The sequence below is a fragment of the Hordeum vulgare genome, chromosome 2H (genome assembly GCF_904849725.1).
Source record: "Hordeum vulgare subsp. vulgare chromosome 2H, MorexV3_pseudomolecules_assembly, whole genome shotgun sequence".
NCBI classification, from domain to species: Eukaryota; Viridiplantae; Streptophyta; class Magnoliopsida; order Poales; family Poaceae; genus Hordeum; species Hordeum vulgare.
Window position 1 is genome coordinate 633,381,337 of NC_058519.1, and position 23,516 is coordinate 633,404,852.

The window sequence follows — 23,516 nt, forward strand, 5'->3', positions numbered from 1 at the left end:
AGGAAAAACATATTAAAGGGTAAATGAGCAAATTAACCAGATAAACAAGAGGAAAAAATTAAAATAATAAAATAGAAAAAGAGAAATGGAAACTAGAATGAACAATTGAAATTAAAAAAAATCACGCTTCGAGTCAACCGCTCGCATTTGCGGGATGATTGTGATACATGCACTTGAATGTTTAGCGGTATGCATGCGGTTGACATCCCTTCACCTTCAATTTGTAGTGAGGGTTGACACTTGCAGGTTCGTATATAGTGACAAAAATGTAACTACTGCCCTAGCCGATAAACACACAAAGTTGCAGTCGAGGTAGACACTTGTAGTTGCATGTCTAGTGGTAGACATGCCACCACCCCGACAAAACACCACACACCGCAGAGTTGCAGTCGCATTGGAGACATGTTGCTGCACTCACATGCGACATTTGTAGTTGTGCGCCAAGTGACAAACATACAACCATCCCCTCTCCACCGATGAACACCACAGTGTTGTAGTTGGGACAACATTTTGTAGTTGCATGCTTAATGATAGGCATGCAACAATCCATTTCTTGACAAGAAATCACAAAATTATAGTCACATTGAAGACATGCAATTGCGCTCGGGGCCAAATCTTGTAATTGTGTGCCTTTTAGGCAGGCATGCAACTGCCCGCTCCCTACTAATGAACACCATAGAGTTGTAGTCGATGGATGAACTAACAGTTGCGATTCCTAGTGACAAACATTCAACTGCCCCTTTTCTCACAAAACACTAGAGAGTTGGGATCACATTTGTAGTTGAATTCTACTAGTAGACATGTAACTACCCCTCCCCAGATAAACACCATCGAGTTGCAATCGGGACAGCACTTGCAGATGCATGCCTACTGATAGATATGCAACCGCCCCTTCCCCGACAAAGTATACAAAGTTACAGTTGCACTGAAGAGGGACAGTTGCATCCGGGGGCGGGGGGTGGCAACACTTGCAGCTCATGTGTAATGGCAGACATGCAATTGCCCTCCCACTAGCAAACACCACAAAGTCGAGGGCGACATTTCAGTTGCATGCCTACCGTCATACATGCAACTTCTTCGCTCCTTCGTCGTCCATTGACAAAAAAGGGTCAATTGAAGCTGTTTGGGTAGACGTGCAGTTGCAGTCGAGGGCGAGACTTGCAGTTGCATGCCTAGTGTCGGACATGCAACTACCTCCCCTCCCCCCCCCCACACACACCCTCTTCCGCCGCCTCTCTAGCAAAACAAGGTCTAGTTGCAGTTGAGGGCGACACTTGCAGTTGCATGCCTAGTGTCAGACATGCAACTGTCCCCTCTCCTGCCGTCGATGACAAAAATAAAGGTCAGTTGCAGCGGAGTGGGTAAACATGCAATTGCACTCAAGAACGACATTTGCAATTGTATGCCTAGTGTTAGACATGCAAATTCCCCCCCCCCTCTCCCGCCAACATCCAATGAAACAACATTCAGTTGCATTCAGATGGTTAGACATGCAAGTGCTACCGGGGGTGATGCTTGCAGTTGCGTGCCTACTGTCAGTCATGCAATTATGCCCCTCGCACTATCCTTTGACATAACAAAAAGGTCGGTTGCAGTCCGGCGGGTAGACACGCAGTTGCAGTCAAAGACGACACTTGCAGTTGCATGCCTAGTCTAAGACATGCAACTGCCATGTCCTATCACCCACCGACAAAGCAAAGGACACTGACATCCGTTTGTGTAGACATGGAGTTGCGGTGGAGGGCAACATTTGCAATTGCATGCCTAGTTACATACATGAAACAACCTCTCCCTCTCTCCCACCGTTCTTCGATAAATTAAAGGTCAACTACAGTCGAAGGCGACACATGCATGCAACTACCTCCTCTCCCCCACCGCCCTCCACTAAAGAACACCACGTGACCCTTCCTCAGATTGTTGTCTGCATTCAAAATCCCCATCGTCTCTTATACATTGCACTTTGTTAAGGATCCTTGTGTAACTTTACAGTGTACGATCGTACAAAAAAAACATGTAAACACGATGAAAAAGTATTTTCCAGGTAATACATGAAGAAATAAAGAAAAAAAAAGTAAATAAATATAGAAAAGATACAAATAAGCAAATGAACCAAACGTCCATGTAGAAAAGGAAACCAATCTCAGAATAAGAACTTAAGACAACAACATATGAGAATAAAAAATGTTCATATGTGGTGCAAAATGTATGCTCTTCAAAAATTTAAATGTTCCATATTTCATAAACAAGAAAGATAAAACACTTAAAATGTTAAAAAATACACAGGTTCACGTGGAAGGACTATGATAAAAAAATGAAAACAGAAAATGATAAAAAAAAGGCCACAAGCCACAGCCTACAACCCACGTAACGGAAAGGTATACTGATGCTGTTGTCAGCTTCTTAAATAGGAAAATCCTATAATATTTTAAACAGAAAAAAACACATCAGCGATCTAACACAGGTCGCTCAAATTGAACGTCTAATCTCGTCGACTGAGACTTCATAAGGTTTCAATCGACTGAGATATAGCATAACCGTTAATGAAATCATTGACTGGGATCTATTATATACTATTATCTCTCATGTGAAAAGAGGGGTAAGAGGGGGCATGTTAAAACTGCTCATAACTATTTACTTCACATGAAGTATTTGACGTGAACTTGCAAAAATATTTGAAGTCGTCATTGGAGGTGTGGATAACTCTCTCCCAGACAGTATGACCTCGTGTTCATTAGCGGAGGGGCGAAGTTTGGCTCTTGTTCGTCGTTGTCGATGCCCACGAAGAGTTGCTCTCGACTCACATTGGCATTTTGAGCGTTGTGGGGTGCCTCCTCGATGCGCATATCGGCTGCGATACTCGCCTGCCTCTCGGGTGTGAGCATCTTGTAGCAGATTATTTTCTACCAGACCATGACGACGAGGTCGGAGCGAAATAGGAAGTAGATAAAGGAGTGGTGACGGCGCAAACATAAGGAAGAATAGGGAAATGGAGGCGGCTAGGGTTTCCCTCTTCGTTCACCCCATAGCAGAATTTGGTCCCTCTAACGGCAAGCCAGAGTAAGGACATAAATACATTCTCACCAAATCGAAGGAGTAAGTCAGCTGCCAAAAGGGTTTTCGCCGGTGCTATCCATCAGCCAGGTGTGGCATCATGACCGGGTATGTCCGGGAGTTCCGTCATACATATGAATTGAATACGAGGAATGCCAAATATCCCGAACATTTTTAATAAAACACATACTTTGGACTTGAAACTGAAGCACAATAAAGTGCAAGCGCCACAAAACTTCTTATAAGAAACATGGTTAAATTTTGGATAAAATTGACATGCCGTTTAAGAGAAGCCCAAACAATTTGAAAGTACTGCAGTGACGTCAGGGTGGCCGTCCGTCGTCATCCGCGCGCGGCCTGCCGCTCTTGTCGTCTTCGCCCGCCACCTCCCCACGGCCGCCCGCACCCTCCCCGTCGCCGGAAACTGCCGCCGTTTCGCTTTCGCCCTCCATTTTTAAGCCCCCCCACCCCCCTCCCTCGTCATGCCGTCCTCAGAGCCCCACTCGCCACTCCCGCCTCCCCACCTCGCCCCCTCCCCCTCCCCCTCCCCAGTCCCCAGTCCCCACCACCGCCGCCGCGATGCCGCCGCCCCCTCCCGCTTCCCGGTTGCTCCTCCTGCTTGCGTTATGGATCGCGTGCGCCGCGTCGGGGGTCGGCTGCTCGGGCCCGCGGTTCGCGCAGCTCGACCGCCTCCGCGAGCTCCACCAGCGGGAGCGCCGGCCTGCCGCCGAGCAGGTGGACGCCGCGCGCGGGCTCCTCGCGCGCCTCCTCCCCTCCCACTCCGCCAGCTTCGAGTTCCGGGTCGTCTCCACGGTACGCGTGCTTCGTTCCAACGGGGTCCTAGGTTTCAGCGGTTGTAGGAAGTGGCGTCGCATAGGCAGAGTAGCGGACGGATCGAGTGCAGTGAGCAATTCGATAGGTTCAGACTTCAGAACCCAATTGGCGAAGCGTGCCGTTTGATCATATACTCCGTAGTATTTGGTTCGAGCGGGCACCGTATGTGTAAACATCTGGCAACTGAGGTCATAGATTATGATGGATTTTGACAAACATATGAGAAACGTAATGCCTAAATCCATCCTAGGCCGGTGGATTCTGCACCTGGTATTTGGTGATTTCCACCTGTTAAAATTTAAGCCACAGACACAACTAATTTCGGCCGTGCATCCTTTTAGTGCCGACCGGGTGGAATTTTAGCTAAGTCCATAGTAGGTGTATTTGTTTGACTCTCTAGTATCTGTCAACAAGGATTCACAGTCCCTTCCACTGCAATTACAGGAGCAATGTGGCGGAAAGGCGTGTTTCAACATCAACAACCATCCATCGTTTCATGGAGAAGGAACTCCCGAGATACTGTATGCTTCTTCCTTTTGTTCTACCCTTCATTGTGTACTTGGTGAAAATTCTTTTGCGTCTGTGTAATGTTAACTTAGCTTCATTTTACTGTCTCGTTTCATGTAAAGGACACTACACATGTGTCAGCGTTATTTATATGCTGCATCTTGCCAAAATTACATGCTAGGCAATTCACTGATGAATGATCTAAATATGTTTCTTATTCTGCAAACAACGTATTTCACAAACCATTTTTTTAGTTACCTAAGAGCCTTATGTTTACTCCCTGACACGCACTGAACAAAACCTTACAGTATTGGCAGATGCTTTGTTAACAGCACTGTTCTGATTTTTGGATGTGTCTAGAGTGATCTTTGCTCTTATATATATTTGGGGACACCTCAAGTCCTGCTAGAACTATGTACCGGTCCTACTTGCTCATTTGAGTGGCCACTGTGCAGTTTAAATATCATTCTGCATTTCTGCTATATTAGTTTAAGGGTTACTTAGACATGATACATCATTCCGGTTTTGGTCTTTAACTTCTTATAAGTTTATCCCTGTAGTTTCTATGTACTAAAATCGGATAGAAGTCATTCACATTTGTTCATGTATTTTTGATCAGGATACTGGGAGCAAGTGGGGTAGAAATTTCTGCTGGTCTTCATTGGTATTTGAAGCACTATTGTGCAGCACATATATCATGGGCTAAAACTGGTGGTGCACAATTATCGTCTGTTCCATATCCTGGCTCACTACCTCGTGTTCCTGCTGGTGGCATTTTGATTCAAAGACCTGTTGACTGGAGCTACTACCAGAATGCAGTTACATCCAGTTGTAAGTGGAACTTTGTTTAGAACTTTGATACTTTCTTGTTTTCCATCCACTGAGCATGTTTTCCAATTTCAAGCATTAGAGCACTTGCGGAATTATAGTTGTGAAACTGTGTAAATCAACTTCTTGAACCCCATGCCGTGGCATCCTGCTAACGATGACTTCCCATTACATTGATGAACACATGCTGGATATGCTCAGTTTGTTTTGTTTTATATGTCATATTATTCCCCCTCTTTGTTATATACAACTGGGTGATTTCTGGTTATTAGAATATTTTGGTTACTAATAGTAATGCTATTCCTTCTCTCAAGAGCTCATTCTGACTTTTAAAACATAATTTATTGTTTAATACTTTTGTATTGGTAATGATGTGTTTAAAGATTAATTTTCTTGCTTTTAAGATTCTTTTGCTTGGTGGGATTGGGAGCGCTGGGAGAAGGAGATTGATTGGATGGCTCTTCAAGGAATCAATTTGCCTCTAGCTTTCACTGGGCAAGAGACTATATGGCAGAAGGTTTTTCAGGTCTGTGTGTGTGTTTGTGTGTGTGCGAGTTTAGTTTTTGTAACATGCTGTATACTGAATAATTTAAACTGTGCATTTTCCATATGTTCTTAGTCATTAAATCTTTGTAAAGGAAGCCCAGAATCTTCGGTAGAAATATAAGCTGATCGATGATGTAGAAGAGCGAATGCTAGCATGAATACTAATCAAGAGCTAGACCATCAAGGCAGTTCGGATAAGCCAACATGGGAGTGCCTCATCATATTTCCAAGTGGGATGCCATGTTGCACTGTTGGCACAGATGATTTAGATTGGGCTCATGATGCTTAATGTTGTCCTTTTGTGAAGTGCGGAAGATCATATGGGGTTCTGGATAGAATAAATGATGTATCCTTGGTTCTGCATGGCCATAAACCGTTGTTTAAGACAAAGCAGATTAATTTCGTAAAATAACATGTGGCGATGATGTCCTATGCCCATTAGTGATTGTTTCAACTCATAGTTTTATACATTCTGCTAGTAATTTGAATTTCATCCCTCCTCACATACTTGCAGAGGTACAACATTAGTAAATCTGATTTGGACGATTTCTTTGGTGGACCGGCCTTTCTTTCATGGTCTCGGATGGCCAATATGCATGGGTAAGTTAAATGGTGCTTCAGGTTTACAATTAGAGCCTCTCATCTAATTTATTTGAATTACAGGACTCTTAGTTGACGGCATATTCTTTTGCATTATAAACAAGATATGCTGTTAGTTTTCAAATTCTTTTCATCTTCAACTTAAATCTGATCCCAAGTTTTCTCAAGCAAATTGCCAAGTTATGAATTTTGCTGTCGTAACTGCCAATAAGACATTGGTCTCCTCTTTAGAACTTGTCAGAAATGGTTAACAACTTCTAAATCTTGTCTTTTTTGTATGCAGTTCTTTTTCTTGATTCAAAAGCATGTCATGAGATTATGTATTCAGATGAGTAGTCGTAGTTAGTGGAAGCGGTTATAGGTAGTTGCATGGATTTCTGAATCTAGGCAAGACATCATGTCTAAGTTGCTTTATCTTGAATGAAATCATAAGTATATTGTAAAATGATTGTCAGATGGGGTGGACCTCTTCCTCAGACTTGGCTTGATGATCAATTAACTCTTCAGAAGAAAATCCTCTCTAGGATGTACGCATTTGGCATGTCCCCAGGTGACGTTATATTACTGTTCTACTATGTCTGAGTTTAGTTTTTTTTTTGGCACCGATTTACTCTATCCACCGCCCTTCTCTTGCAGTTCTTCCAGCCTTTTCTGGTAACATCCCTGCTGCACTGAAGTTAAAATTTCCCTCAGCTAAAGTCACCCACCTTGGAAACTGGTAAGAGTGATATTCTAAACAATACTTGCTGAGCATATCGTTGTTGTGATGAAATACTTACATATAACGTATCGAGCCATGTCCAGTTCTGGACACTGCTGAATTCTCAGCAATTTTATATATTCCTGCGCTCCACCATCATTGTGTTTCATTGATGTTGCCACAATGTACCTTATAGCTTCTATTCGGTTCTCTGAATGTCTTGCACATCTGAGTGTTTTGGCCTTTAGGCTGTTGACTGAATCAACCTTGGATCATTCGACACGCCATACTTCTTGATGTCAGCAGTGACTAGCGCTTGAGATTCGTAACAAACTTATGCTCTTTTGCTTGCTCATTTAACATTGGGTGTTTCTTCGTATTAATATCAATTTATTGTTGAAAAAAGAAACTGGCATCAAGTTCCTAAGGTATGAATAACTTTTTTGCGGATCAACTACTGTAATGTAGTTTATCAGATGTTCTGCAGGTCTTTCTCGTTCATATTCATTATGGTTATTCTTAAGCTATATGCGCTTATTTCATTCTCTTCTGTGATATTAAGGTTCACAGTTGACAGCAACCCACGGTGGTGTTGCACATATCTTCTTGATGCATCCGATCCCTTATATGTAGAAATCGGGAAGTTGTTTATAGAAGAACAAATCAGAGGTAGGATGTTTTACTCAAAACTGAACTCGAATACTATGAAGCATGATATCTTGATAGCAGACCTAAGCCAATGCCTGTTCTAAAATTAGTGTCATGATTGAAAATTCATCATCAGAGTAGAGAGGACATGTTGACTCTTTTACCTGTTATTCACCTAACAGTAGCAGAACTACTGAATAAATTACTCTATTTGTTATTTTGTATGTCATATCCAAAACAGAAGGATAACAAAGGCCCATCCCGTAATCATGCCTGTAAATGTGTTAGGCAGTGATGACATGCTGTCAGTTGGTGCAACACTTTGTTTTGGTGTGGTGAATGCTACAACAGTTCCTACTTTTAAATATTGATGAACCTGGTCAATATAGATTAGGAAAAAATTTATCTGCAGGATGGATAAATGCTTAACATTTTACAAGACTGCCTATCTTTTATTTAGGTGCTAGATTTTTCTGCTATACAGATTTTTTTATCGGAATAAAATTCAATCCTTAAAACATTTCATGAACTTTCATGTTTTTTGCACAGAATATGGTAGGACAAGTCATGTATACAACTGGTATGTTTCTTTCTATCATTCAAATTATCAGGAGTTCCAATTTGATTTGATGAACTCAGTGCCTCATTTGGTGATATCTTCTGTACATATAGTGATACTTTTGACGAGAACACCCCTCCATTGAGTGATCCAAACTATATTTCTTCCTTGGGTGCTGCGACATTCAGGGCAATGCAAAGTGGTGACAATGATGCTATTTGGTTAATGCAAGTGAGTCCTTTTGAAGTGTTAAAATGTTGTTAACACTTGCGATAGATTGATTTGTAAAATGTAATTGCAAGGATTGTAGAGTATCGATATTTTGGTTGATGCGCTCACTTTTCGTTCTAATCCCTCTTCGGCTGCATAATTCTCTTTCCAGTTACCAATTGTTTTCTTGCTGCATGAAAACACACTTAAATATTTGACATGAAACTTTTACTGACATGTATTATCCTTTACAGGGTTGGTTGTTTACTTACGATCCTTTCTGGGAACCCCCGCAAATGAAGGTGCAGTCTCATGAAAGTTTGATGCTTTGATAATATGTTAAGCACTGTTAGTTTTGCTAACATTTTGTTAATTGCAGTTTTCCCGAGATCTGTACTTTTTAGTGACATAAATAATTTACATTGTGATTTGTGCAAGTGGAACAGTCCCTCTGAAAATTAGGATTTAGGATGTGATATATCTAAAATGAATACTGCAATGATGTGAGGTGATCCCCTTTATTTTTTACTGCACAAGCCTTCGGTGTTCCAGTAACATATTATAACACCAATAATGGGAAATTCGGACGGATGTCATCTGTAAGGTTGCCGCTCTGATACTATTCACTTATACAGCTTATGCTAATTAGAAAGTCAGTGCCAGCGGTGATATATACTTAATTCCACAACTGTCATACCAACAAATGTTGCTAAGAGCACAGACCCTGTGTTTCTAGTCATTAACTCTATGCTTTTTTTACTGAAGTCTTGTGAAAAGGCGGCTGGCTACTGGTGTTTCCTAATTACAGTGTGCAGTTTTTATGCTATGAGATTTCTCCTTGTTTTTTTTAACATCGAATTCTGTGTTGGTTAGGCACTACTGCATTCTGTTCCAGTTGGCCGAATGATTGTTCTCGATCTGTATGCTGAAGTGAAACCAGTATGGATCAATTCTGATCAGTTCTATGGTGTCCCCTACATCTGGAAAGTCATCTCTCCGTTCCTATAAATGCACTATCTATTCAGTTAGAAAAGCATTCCTTATGTCATTTTACCTTTTCTCATAAAGGAATTGGTGCTATCCTTTCTTCAGGTGCATGCTTCATAATTTTGCTGCTGATTTTGAAATGTATGGCGTCTTGGATGCTGTTGCTTCTGGACCTATTGATGCTCGACTAAGTGAAAACTCCACAATGGTATACATCATTTGCTTAATCAGTTGTTACTGCTACTGAACTAGCAAATACTATTCCATGTGCTGATCTCTGTCTTCGAACAACGATGTCTGTTTTAGGTTGGAGTTGGCATGTCTATGGAAGGTATCGAGCAAAATCCTATTGTTTATGACCTTATGTCAGAAATGGTTTTTCATCACAGACAAGTGGATCTTAAGGTGAAATTTCATAAACCATTTTCTAAGAGAGCTTTATGCAATAAATACATCTGCCTTCTTGTGTAACATGGCAGTTGCTATGTAATACTCCCTCCGTAAAGAAATATAAGAGTGATATAAACGCTCTTATATTTCTTTACGGAGGGAGTACATTGTTTGGTTTCTTAGATGTATAAAGATTTTGAGTCCATATTTTTTTACATTTTCTGTTTGATTTATGCTTCAGAATTAACTAGTTCGTTAGATTGGCCTGTGATGTGTTTAGTTTGCAGCAAATGTGGCATGTACTTGTTGTCCACTTCTCTCATTTATGTTGCTTTGGCCCTTAGAGCTTGCTAATTAGCGCTACCAATTCTCAGATTTCATCAGATTTTCACTATTTCCAGGTATGGGTTGAGACATATCCAACAAGAAGATACGGGAAATCAGTTGTTGGGTTGCAAGATGCTTGGCGAATTTTGCACCAAACTCTATATAACTGTACAGATGGTAAAAATGTAAGTTGTGATGTGACATCTGCCATATGTAGCTGTCATACCTTGTAATAGATCCCTAAAAAAAACATATACTAGTAATAGGAAACCGTGTGAAGTAACAAAACTGTACATTTCCGACTTTACATTGTTCTGTGTTTGTACACCTGTTAGCTTTTATTTCTAAACTTTTGCGCAGTTTACTTCTGTGATATTTTTAAAGGTTTGGCTGCATTCTCTATTGTTATCTTGCTCATAAATTTTATTATTTTATTAGGACAAAAACCGGGATGTGATAGTGGCATTCCCAGATGTTGAACCTTCTGTTATTCAGACACCAGGATTGTATGCAAGAACTAGCAAAAACTATTCTACAATGTTGTCGGAGAATTATGTCATGAAGGATGCACCCAATGATGCATATGAACAACCACATATATGGTATGATACGATTGCTGTTATACATGCCCTAGAGCTTTTCCTTGAATCTGGAGATGAGGTATCTGATAGCAGCACCTTCAGGTAAGAGCACAGGTGCTCATACTGCTTAATCGATCGCATAAAATAGTTACTCTTTTGGTTAATGTTTCAGTATTATGATATTGCAGCTAGTAGTATCTTTACATTTTGTGATTTCATTGATCAGGCTTCAATATATGCTCAGCTTCTTTGTGACTAGTTTGATTTAATTCGTCCCTATGGGGCGCAAGATAAGTATGCAACCATTTGCAAGTTAAAAATACTCGACGTCTCCGCAGCTATTCGTCCTGGCCGTCGACACCCTCAATCGCCTCATGCAACAAGCGCTCCAGACCGGCATCCTCCGGAGCCTCCACCCCCGTCGAGAGGTGCCGGCCATCTCGCTATACGCCGATGATGTGATGTTGTTCTGTCACGCCACGGCCAGCGAGGTCAGGGCCGTGAAGGGCATCCTAGGAGTCTTTGGTGCCGCCTCTGGCCTACACGTGACTACGGGAAGAGCTCCGCAACGGCACTGCATGGGGACGAGACGACTGCCACAGTGCTGGAGACCCTGGGTTGCCAGACGGCGGACCTGCCCATCTCATACCTGGGCATCCCCCTCTCCACACGCCGCCTCTCCGCGGCCCAGATGCAACCACTCGTCGACAAGGTGGCAGGCCGCCTCCCGATGTGGAAGGCGTGGCTCATGAACAAAGCTGGGCGACTGGCGCTCGTCAAATCGGTGCTAAGCGCCATTCCCACGCACCAAATGCTCGCCCTCGCCCCCCCGAAAAAACCCCTAAAGCAGCTCGAGAAGATTCAGCGCGGGTTCCTCTGGGCAGGACACCAGGCAGCCCACGGAGGACACTGTCACGTGAACTGGCGCCGGGTATGCCGTCCGATCGAGTTTGGTGGCCTGGGAGTCCGAAACCTCGAGCGCACGGGGCTCGCCCTTCGGCTTAGATGGTTATGGCTCTCGCGGACGGACACTGGTCGCGCTTGGCATGGCCTGGACATGCAGTTCACCCCCGAGGAGCACGGCCTTTTCCACGCCTCCACCACTATGCAGCTCGGGGATGGCACCACAGCGCTCTTCTGGGAGGACCGATGGCTTCTCGGCCTCTCCATCCGCGAGCACGCGCCCGCGCTGTACATGTGCATCCCCAAGAGTCGCAGGAATTCCCGGACGGTGGCGGATGGCGTTCACGGCAATGCTTGGGCGCGGGACATCCGCGACACCCTTGGCCTCCAGGAGATTGGGCAGTACCTCCAACTCTGGATGCTGGTGTCTCGCGCCACCCTCTCCCATGAGCCAGACAAGCTGATCTGGAAATGGACGGCCAACGGCAGCTACACAGGTAGGTCCTGCTACCAGGCCACCTTCCACGGATCTATCACTTGTCGCTCTTGGAAGCTGATATGGAAGAGCTGGGCCCCGCCGAAGGTCAGATTCTTCCACTGGCTCGCCAGCCAGGACCGCTGTTGGACTGCGGAGCGCCTCGCCCGCCATGGCCTCACTCACCACCCTCGGTGCCTCTTATGTGATCAAGAGCCGGAATCCATGCAACACCTGCTGCTCGCATGCCCATTCGCGAGGCAGACCTGGCACGGCATCATGTCCTGGCTGCGTCTCCCGTCTCCGGTGCCTGACCAGGACGCCACGCTCCACGACTGGTGGCTGCGGGCTCGCGATGCTACCCCCCCCCCCCCCCCCCCCCGCTCCGCAAAGCGTTGGCCTCCGTAGCGCTCCTGGTCCCTTGGATGATCTGGAAGCATAGAAATGCGTGTGTATTCGACCATGTAACCCCATCCTTAGTCGAGCTAGACGCTGCGATCAAGGACGAGTCCAGGAATTGGGCTAAGGCAGGAGCCAAAGGGCTTAGAGTCACCCTGCCATCCTCCTGGGACGTCCATTGATTCACTTGTAACACCGATGTACTGGCCTCTTAGGAGGATGTTCTCCCCCCCCCCTTTCAATGCAATGAAACGCAAAGGTTTTTTGCGTTTTCTCGAAGAAAAAAAAATGTTAACTTCAATGGGCTTTGTGCTAATGCTATGCTATTGGCAAGCTCAAAAAAGTATTATCTTCAATGGGCTTTGTGCTAATGCTAACTACTCTGAACCGCTGAATTAAAAAGCCTCCAAAACTTCGTCCAACTATTATCTTCTGGCATTTCAGAATCTTTGATGGTGTAGCAGTTGTTTAGTTTCTATTCCCTCCGTCCTATAATTTTAGAGTGTTTTTTATATTAGTGTAGTGTCAAAAACACTCTTATATTATGGGACGGAGGGAGTAATTCCCATCTAGAATTGTTTTTACCTGAATTCGTGATATGTTCCTTATTGCTTTCTATTCAGCTAAACTAATTTGAATTGATATTAAACACAATCTGGTTGTGATTCTGAGATGAAAATTTTGTCACCAAGTTGTTGTTTTCGTAAATGATGAGTTATGCATATACAGTACATGTTTGGAGCATCAAGTGGTGATGTTAAATAAGTTAATACAGTCTCACATGAATTTAACAGATATGACCTCGTGGATTTGACTCGTCAGGCTCTGGCCAAATATGCCAACCAAATCTTCCTAAAGATAATCCAAGGCTACAAATCAAACAACGTAAACCAAGTGACCACCCTGTGTGAGCGCTTCCTAAACCTTGTTAAGGATCTTGACATGCTGCTGGCCTCTCATGAGGGATTTCTGCTTGGGCCTTGGTTGGAAAGTGCGAAGGGCCTTGCACGAAGCCAAGAACAAGAGATACAGGTATTACCTTTTTATCTTTTGACATTCCTTTTAAGTACTGGATGGTTTCGCCCTTACCTGCTTGATGGTAACCAAGGCTAAACGAGTCAAAACTGCTAGGTAGACCAATTCTGTTGTAGATCATTGTGGGTACTAGGCCATTAGGTATTAAGCTTTGATCTTGTCATGCAATGCTATTGTATATACAAATCTTATTATTCCAAAAGCTCATGTATTTTTTGTTCATTGCTGACATTCAACTGCTTTCAAACGGGTGCAGTATGAATGGAATGCTCGAACCCAGATTACGATGTGGTTCGACAACACCGAAACAAAAGCAAGCTTGCTACGCGACTACGGTAAGACACATCACGTGACACCCTTCCGCCCACTTCTCCGTGTTCCTTTTTAACAAGTTCCGACGATGCAGCAAACAAGTACTGGAGCGGCCTGCTGCGGGACTACTACGGGCCAAGGGCCGCCATCTACTTCAAGCACCTGATATCAAGCTTGAAGAAGAAGGAACCTTTTGCGCTGGAAGAGTGGAGGAGGGAGTGGATCAGCCTCACCAACAACTGGCAGAGCGACAGGAAGGTCTTTGCGACAACGGCCACCGGAGACGCTCTAAACATCTCCCGGGCCCTTTTCACCAAGTACCTGCGCAACGCCGATTCACTTGGGCTAGATGGTATGGACTCATTTGTAAAGCCTATAAGCTTGTAAATTTCAAGCTCCTGGGTATGTTTCTGTAAGACATTTATAGGAGATCAGATGGGATGTTTTAGCTAGAGTGGCCGAGGTAGAGTTCATCAAACGGTTGGGTGTTTGGGTCAGTGATTTTTCGCTCCATGATCTGATTGCACGATGAAACATACCGTTAGTTTTGTGTCCGGTTTGACTGGTATGTAATCATAAAGCTGGGAACCAAAATACCATCCCTGTTGTTACTTCAGCTGTGTTACTACTACAGATTGACTCGTACCCATTTCCGAAAGAAATTGAGGTGGCCTAAACTCGGCTCTGTCAGATATTACCTCTGAATTACTTGTTTTGGATTTGTTTAGATACGGCTGAATCTAGACATCCATCTCAAAATACTTGTCTTAGAAAAAATATTAGATATGAATGTATCTAACATTAAAACGTCACAAAATATTTGTCTTCGATTTTTATGGATCTGGCTGAATCTAGACATCCATCTCAAAATACTTGTCTTAGAAAAAAAATTAGATATGAATGTATCTAACATTAAAACGTCACAAAATATTTGTCTTCGATTTTTATAGATAGATCCGTCTAACATTACAACGTGTCAAGTAATTTATATTTATAGATGTGGATGTATCTAACATTAAAATATGTCAGATTCATCTATATCTAGACAAATCCAAGACAAATAATTCGGGACAAAGCATGGAAGTAAGCAACTCTCCCCTTTGCCCTTGCAAACAGATTAGAACGGCACAGGCATAAGAAGCATTGTTCAGAAAGTAAAGCAGAGAAAGCATCGACAGAGACCTCATTATTAATTAATAGCATTATGCTGAAACATAAGATGGATTAACCAAAACACCAAACCAAACTAGAGCACCACCACAAGAATCCCCACGAACAAACTTATTCCACCCACGACGACCATCCGACACCTAAACCCCTGATCAACCAACCAGCCGCTAGCTACATCAAAATTTCAAATCAAAACATACATGTCACGCCTAGAGCTTGAGGAAGACGAACTCCTCGATCGCGGGGATCTCACCAATCTTGGTCAGCGTGGTCTTGCTGGGCTCCTCATCAACACCGATCGCCATGATAGCCGTCTTGCGGGGAGCGATCCTACCAACGCTCATGAAGCTGACGTTGACATTCTCCTCGCCCAGAACGCTTCCGACCGACCCGATCATGCCGGGCTGGTCGACCTGCCTGCACAGGATCAGGCTGCCCTCCATGCTCACATCCACCTCGAATGCACCGACCTTGGTAAGGTGGGGGATGCCATCCTTCACCCTCCCCTCTACCGTGACAAATCCGGAGTCACATATCGCACTGGGGAATTTGGACTCCACATTGGCTATCTGGACCTGGATATACTCGAGCGGTGTCTCGGGTGAGCCATCCATCACGATTTTCTCCTCGCTGACACGGATGCCCCTCTGCTTTGCAGTGAAGTCAGCATTGACCAGATTGACGAAGACGTCAGAGATTGGTTCTATCACACCCTTGGTGATCATCGCACGGAGAAGTCTCGTGTCGAGATCATCAGGAGCCCTTGCGGATGCATAGGTCACCTTCACAGACTTGATACCGCCACCGCCAGCAACTAGCTGGACAGCAAGGCGCCCAAGCTTTTCAGCGAGAACAACATAAGGTGCAAGCTCTGACAACACCTGTATGAAACACAAGGATGTAAAGACAGAGTCCAGATGCACAAAAGAATAGGTTGGGAGTCAACAAAGAACAAGAGATTGGTACCTCAGCAGGAACCATTGGTGCATTGACCGCAGAAGCTGCAAGCTCCCCTTTCAGAGCTCCAGTGACAGCTTCAGCTATTTCGATAGCCACTCCTTCCTATGGAATTTGAGGTGTTCAGCACTTTGGTAGCTTAGATAATACTAGAACCTAAATAAAAGTCATCACAATGTCTCTGCGCTAATTCAACATACCTGTGCTTCCACTGTGCTGGCACCAAGATGCGGAGTCACAGTAACATTCTCATGTAGCACTAACTTGCTGTCTGCTGCTGGAGGCTCTTTGGTGAACACATCAAGAGCAGCCTGGCATATATACAGATATAAATATATAAGCGAGACTTGACTAAAACAACTGCAGAGAATTTAGCCAGTCATGAAGTACCAAAGGGAAGAGCACTGAACAGACCTGTGCAACAATTCCCGCATCAAGAGCCCTGACTAGAGCATCTTCATCAATCACACCACCACGTGCAACATTTATAATCCGAACACCCTTCTTCATCTTGGCAAATGCTTCATCGTTGAGCATCTTGTTTGTTGAAGGGGTGAGGGGCATATGCAACGAGATGAAGTCGGCAGTGGTCATAGCCTCTTCCATGCTCACTAGGTCAACTCCAATTGCACGAGCACGATCAGCAGAAGCATATGGATCGTGTGCAATCACGTGCATTCCTAGACCTTTGGCGCGACGTGCGACCTCTGACCCAACCTTTCCAAATCCAAGGATGGCGAGAGTTTTGCCAACAAGAGACACACCGACATACTTGGTGCGCGCCCATTTACCTACACAGGAGTCAAGTCAGCAATCGAGGTAGAAAAAATACTGCAGCTAGATAAACATCAACGAACAATTTCATAAGAGATGCATCAAATTGTCCTGAAGCATTAGTAAAAGTGGTGACAAGATCACTATGACTGCTAGAACACTGTGCGTAGCATTGCTGATTCTATTTGTAGATAATTGGCCAGATCCTGTTTACAAGAGAGGCTGTAAGCATGATCTCCATAATACTGCTCAATAGTTCCTGATTTGCACGCACCAAGCCTGAGATGTCATTTCAGATCAAGCACCGAATCGAAGGGATAAACAATGATGATTGTTTTCTGCTGAAAGTATCCTCCCAAGATTCGGCATCTCAGAAAATAATTAACATCATATAAGTAAAAATATACTCCATATCTATTAATAAACTAGACATGAGCGCACGTCTGCACGATACAGAGATGGTAGGTGCTTTCCCACAACGAGTGAGAAGAAGTCTTGCGGAATTCAGATCGAAGGGTAAAAAAAGCTCACCAGCCTTGAGCGATGCGTCGGCCTGGGCGACGTTCCGGGCCATGGCGCACATGAGCGCGATGCCGTGCTCGGCGGCGGCGACGGTGTTGGCGGTGGGAGCGTTGACGACGAGGCAGCCATGCTCGGTGGCGGCGGCGAGATCGACGTTGTCGATCCCGACGCCCGCGCGGCCGACGACGCGGAGCCGGCCGCCGGAGGCCTCGAAGACGTCGCGGCCGACCTTGGTGCCGGAGCGCACGATGAGCGCGTCGCAGAGCGAGATCTTGGCCCGGAGCTCCTCGGGGGAGAGGCCGTAGGAGCAGTCGACGTTGGCGAACTCCCGGAGCAGCGCCAGCCCCGCGGCGCCCAGCTTCTCGGCCACGAGCACCGTGGGCTTGCCCTCGACGGCCACCGCGGCGGAAGCGGGCGGGGACGCGGTCGACGCGGCGGGGGCCGCGGGCGCGGAGACGCAGATGCGGCCGCGGTTGGCGCGGGCGGCGCGGGCGGGGATGCGGAGGGCGGAGGACGGGGCGGGGGAGAGGGAGGCGCGGGCGGGGAGGAGGACGCGGTGGTGGGTGGTGATGGCGGCGGCGGCGGTGGTCGGGGACGGCGCCGCCATGGTGGGGTTTGGGGTTTTGGGGGTGGGTGCGGGGGTGGGGGAATGGGCTCTGTGGTGGGCTGTCGTGACGCTGGTGATTTGGTGGGTGGGTGTGCGGCGCTTTTGATTTATAGCGGGGGTGGGAGTGAGTGCGGGTGTTGCAGCGAGCCACCTACCAAGGCTGATTGAAGAGGCGAAGTGGCAAACCGCATCTGGTTGAGGCTCCGGGCTCCAACCGCCGTTGCCGATGTAACGAAACTCTTTTGTATTTTTTTTTGAGAAGAATGTAACGAAACTTGTTTCTATTGTTGCCTTGGAAAAAAACATGCGATCGAATTCTTCCACGTTTTGACAGGTGATTGTAGATTTCATATTCCCTCAATCTTAAAATAACTATCTTAAACTTAATACTACATATAATACAAAGTCGAGACATTTATTTTAAAACGAAGGGAATATAACTTTTCTAAAAAAGGGAATATATTAAGAACGTGGCTAGCGGGCGCTGGAGCGTCTGTTGGTAAGATCAAACGCACTTTCAATATGAAAAGAGATGTCGACCGATGTGTCCTACACAGTTTATTAGAAAAGAAAAACGTGTCCACGCGTGCATTTATTTGGAATCCAAAAAGTTTAAACATATATAATTTTTTTATTTCAGCGTCAAATTCCAGTTTCGTTTACACAGCTGGGTTTCTTCTGACGAGTTTTTTAAAACTACATCTCATATTGATAGATTCCGTTTATTAGACAGCTTTGGATATGATGGAGGCAACTTTACTACTATAGGAAAGCAACATCAATTTTTGCCTAGTAGGTCTGCATATTAGGTTGGTTAGTGTAAAAATGAGAAAACCATACACAGCATGAGGCACCTTTTATGTTACATATAAGCAACTTCATTGCTAACATTATCCCAACTTACGTATCGTGTTTCATCAGTTGCCTACCGTGGATGCTCAATTGCCTACTATTGATGCCCATTTACGTACAATACTATAAAATTGACCTACCATTGATACCCAATTGCCTGCTTTTGATAATTATTTACCTATTATTAGTGCTCAGTCGTCTAACTTTACTAAAAAAATGAAAAAAATGTCCTAGCAAAACCAAGCAATTTTTCCTAGCATTACTACTCGGATTGTCTACTTTAGGCAGGAAAAGCGTATGACCAACTTGAATAGCCTTTGTGGACAACTATCTGACCCCACGCAACTTATCTATTCTAGCAAAAATCCAAAACAACTCAAGTACAAAGAAACACAAAATGTAAAAGTGTTCTAGCAAAAACAATTGAAGCAGTTGTCCTAGCAAAACCAAGCAACTGCATTACCAAAACTGTTCAAAATGGATCCGAGCAATTGCCTCAAGAAATCATGAGAACTTAACAATGATAATTAGTAGCCTAACAATGATGTCCAGTTGCATGACATCGCTAATTAGTTGTCTAGGATACTAGGAGAAGTTGCTTGTTAGTGTAGTTGATATTGCATATACTCTGAAACACGGTATTAGCATACTTAATAGTGTGGTAGACAACTTAAGTTAATTTGGTGAACATGATAGTCAAGGGAGGCAACTTATAAGGACTTCTCGTTGATAGGCAATAATGTTGGAATTATGCCCTAGAGGCAATAATAAATATAATTATTATTATAATTCCTGTATCAAGATAATCGTTTATTATCCATGCTATAATTGTATTGAATGAAGACTTATATACATGTGTGGATACATAGACAAAACACTGTCCCTAGCAAGCCTCTAGTTGGCTAGCCAGTTGATCAACGATAGTCAGTGTCTTCTGATTATGAACAAGGTGTTGTTGCTTGATAACTGGATCACGTCATTAGGAGAATCACGTGATGGACTAGACCCAAACTAATAGACGTAGCATGTTGATCGTGTCATTTTATTGCTACTGTTTTCTGCGTGTCAAGTATTTGTTCCTATGACCATGAGATCATATAACTCATTAACACCGGAGGAATACTTTGTGTGTATCAAACGTCGCAACGTAACTGGGTGACTATATAGATGGTCTACAGGTATCTCCGAAGGTGTTCGTTGAGTTAGTATGGATCGAGACTGGGATTTGTCACTCCGTGTGACGGAGAGGTATCTCGGGGCCCACTCGGTAATACAACATCACACACAAGCCTTGCAAGCAATGTGACTTAGTGTAAGATGCGGGATCTTGTATTACGGAACGAGTAAAGAGACTTGCCGGTAAACGAGATTGAAATAGGTATGCGGATACTGACGATCGAATCTCGGGCAAGTAACATACCGAAGGACAAAGGGAATGACATACGGGATTATATGAATCCTTGGCACTCAGGTTCAAACGGTAAGATCTTCGTAGAATATGTAGGATCCAATATGGGCATCCAGGTCCCGCTATTGGATATTGACCGAGGAATCTCTCGGGTCATGTCTACATAGTTCTCGAACCCGCAGGGTCTGCACACTTAAGGTTCGACGTTGTTTTATGCGTATTTGAGTTATATGGTTGGTTACCGAATGTTGTTCGGAGTCCCGGATGAGATCACGGACGTCACGAGGGTTTCCGGAATGGTCCGGAAACGAAGATTGATATATAGGATGACCTCATTTGATTACCGGAAGGTTTTCGGAGTTACCGGGAATGTATCGGGAATGACGAATGGGTTCCGGGAGTTCACCGGGGGGGGGCAACCCACCCCGGGGAAGCCCATAGGCATTGGGGGTGCCGCACCAGCCCTTAGTGGGCTGGTGGGACAGCCCAAAAGAGCCCTATGCGCATTGGAAGAAAAATCAAAGAGAAAAAAAAGGAGGTGGGAAAGGGAAGGACTCCACCTTCCAAACCAAGTAGGACTCGGTTTGGGGGGGAGACCTTCCCCCTTGGCTCGGCCGACCCCCTTGGGAGTCCTTGGACCCCAAGGCAAGGCTCCCCCTCTCCCTCCTATATATAGTGGGGTTTTAGGGCTGATTTGAGACAACTTTGCCACGGCAGCCCGACCACATATCTCCACAGTTTTACTTCTAGATCGCGTTTCTGCGGAGCTCGGGCGAAGCCCTGCTGAGACGAGATCATCACCAACCTCCGGAGCGTCATCACGCTGCCGGAGAACTCTTCTACCTCTCCGTCTCTCTTGCTGGATCAAGAAGGCCGAGATCATCGTCGAGCTGTACGTGTGCTGAACGCGGAGGTGCCGTCCGTTCGGCACTAGATCGTGGGACTGATCGCGGGACGGTTCGCAGGGCGGATCGAGGGACGTGAGGACGTTCCACTACATCAACCGCGTTCACTAACGCTTCTGCTGTACGGTCTACAAGGGTACGTAGATCACACATCCCCTCTCGTAGATGGACATCACCATGATAGGTCTTCGTGCGCGTAGGAAAATTTTTGTTTCCCATGCGACGTTCCCCATCAGTGGCATCATGAGCTAGGTTCATGCGTAGATGTCTTCTCGAGTAGAACACAAAAGTTTTTGTGGGCGGTGATGTGCGTTTTGCTGCCCTCCTTAGTCTTTTCTTGATTCCGCGGTATTTTTGGATCGAAGCGGCTCGGACCGACATTACTCGTACGCTTACGAGAGACTTGTTTCACCGCTACGAGTAACTCCGTTGCTCAAAGATGACTGGCGGGTGTCAGTTTCTCCAACTTTAGTTGAATCGGATTTGACCGAGGAGGTCCTTGGATGAGGTTAAATAGCAACTCATATATCTCCGTTGTGGTGTTTGCGTAAGTAAGATGCGATCCTACTAGATACCCATGGTCACCACGTAAAACATGCAACAACAAAATTAGAGGACGTCTAACTTGTTTTTGCAGGGTATGCTTGTGATGTGATATGGCCAACGATGTGATGTGATATATTGGATGTATGAGATGATCATGTTGTAATAGATAATATCGACTTGCACGTCGATGGTACGGCAACCGGCAGGAGCCATAGGGTTGTCTTTATAACTAACGTTTGTGCTTGCAGATGCGTTTACTATTTTGCTAGGATGTAGCTTTAGTAGTAATAGCATGAGTAGCACGACAACCCCGATGGCGACACGTTGATGGATATCATGATGTGGCGCCGGTGACAAGAAGATCGTGCCGGTGATTTCGTGATGGAGATCAAGCAGCACGTGATGATGGCCATATCATGTCACTTATGAATTGCATGTGATGTTAATCCTTTTATGCACCTTATTTTGCTTAGAACGACGGTAGCATTATGAGGTGATCTCTCACTAAAATTTCAAGACGAAATTGTGTTCTCCCCAACTGTGCACCGTTGCTACAGTTCGTCGTTTCAAGACACCACGTGATGATCGGGTGTGATAGACTCCACGTTCACATACAACGGGTGCAAAACAGTTGCGCACACGGAACACTCGGGTTAAGCTTGACGAGCCTAGCATGTGCAGACATGGCCTCGGAACACATGAGACCGAAAGGTCGATCATGAATCATATAGATGATATGATTAGCATGGGGATGCTTACCACTGAAACTATGTTCAACTCACGTGATGATCGGACTTGAGCTAGTGTAAGTGGATCATGAACCACTCAAATGACTAGAGAGATGTACTTTTTGAGTGGGAGTTTAGCGAGTAATTTGATTAAGTTAAACTCTAATTATCTTGAACATAGTCTAAGTCCACTTTGAATATATTTGTGTTGTAGATCATGGCTCACGGACAGTCACCCTCAATTTTAATACGTTCCTAGAGAAAGCTAAGTTGAAAGATGATGGAAGCAACTTTGTAGACTGGGCTCGTAATCTTAAGCTAATCTTACAAGCTGGGAAGAAGGATTATGTCCTTAATGCTGCGCTAGGAGATGAACCACCCGCTACGGCTGATCAGGATGTTAAGAACGCTTGGTTAGCACGTAAGGAGGACTACTCAGTAGTTCAATGTGCAGTCTTGTATGGCTTAGAACCGGGACTTCAACGTCGCTTTGAGCGTCATGGAGCATTTGAGATGTTCCAAGAGTTGAAGTTTATCTTTCAGAAGAACGCCCGGATCGAGAGGTATGAGACCTCCGATAAATTCTATGCTTGCAAGATGGAGGAGAACTCGTCTGTCAGTGAACATGTGCTCAAAATGTCTGGGTACTCAAACCGTCTAGCTGAGCTGGGGATTGAACTCCCGCAAGAAGCTATCACTGACAGAATCCTTCAATCACTGCCGCCAAGCTATAAAGGCTTTGTGTTGAACTACAACATGCAAGGGATGAACAAGTCTCCCGGTGAGTTGTTTGCGATGCTGAAAGTCGCAGAGTCTGAACTCCGTAAAGAGCATCAAGTGTTGATGGTGAATAAGACCACTAGTTTCAAGAGAAACGGCAAAGGCAAGAAGGGTAATTCAAAGAAGATCGGCAAGCCTGTTGCCAATCCGACGAAGAAACCCAAAGTTGGACCTAAGCCTGAAACAGAGTGTTACTATTGCAAGGGTATGGGTCATTGGAAGCGCAATTGCCCCAAGTATCTGGCTGATAAGAAGGCGGCCAAAGAAAAATCAGGTATATTTGATATACATGTTATTGATGTGTACTTAACCGGCTCTCATAGTAGTTCCTGGGTATTCGATACCGGTTCTGTTGCTCATATTTGCAACTCGAAA

General features: G+C 44.8%; 2 protein-coding genes across 2 annotated transcripts; one reads left to right on the forward strand and one right to left on the reverse strand.

Moving 5' to 3' along the window:
- Positions 1-3,544: 3,544 nt before the first annotated feature.
- On the forward strand, positions 3,545-14,569 carry LOC123428119 (alpha-N-acetylglucosaminidase-like). The gene is made up of 19 exons (XM_045112287.1): positions 3,545-3,864; positions 4,330-4,406; positions 5,012-5,223; positions 5,625-5,746; positions 6,281-6,366; positions 6,822-6,916; positions 7,003-7,084; positions 7,629-7,735; positions 8,264-8,294; positions 8,387-8,504; positions 8,738-8,785; positions 9,357-9,466; positions 9,576-9,678; positions 9,777-9,875; positions 10,262-10,372; positions 10,626-10,870; positions 13,340-13,577; positions 13,837-13,915; positions 13,987-14,569. Exons 1-19 carry the CDS (start codon positions 3,631-3,633, stop codon positions 14,277-14,279), a joined length of 2,490 nt encoding a protein of 829 aa, XP_044968222.1. The 5' UTR covers positions 3,545-3,630; the 3' UTR covers positions 14,280-14,569.
- Positions 14,570-15,047: 478 nt separating this feature from the next.
- On the reverse strand, positions 15,048-17,996 carry LOC123428120 (D-3-phosphoglycerate dehydrogenase 1, chloroplastic-like). Its single transcript, XM_045112288.1, has 5 exons — positions 17,325-17,996; positions 16,434-16,810; positions 16,220-16,330; positions 16,029-16,124; positions 15,048-15,943 (listed from the first exon to the last, which is right to left on the reverse strand). The coding sequence occupies exons 1-5, from the start codon at positions 17,920-17,922 to the stop codon at positions 15,272-15,274; spliced, it is 1,854 nt and encodes a 617-aa protein (XP_044968223.1). The 5' UTR covers positions 17,923-17,996; the 3' UTR covers positions 15,048-15,271.
- Positions 17,997-23,516: the final 5,520 nt, after the last annotated feature.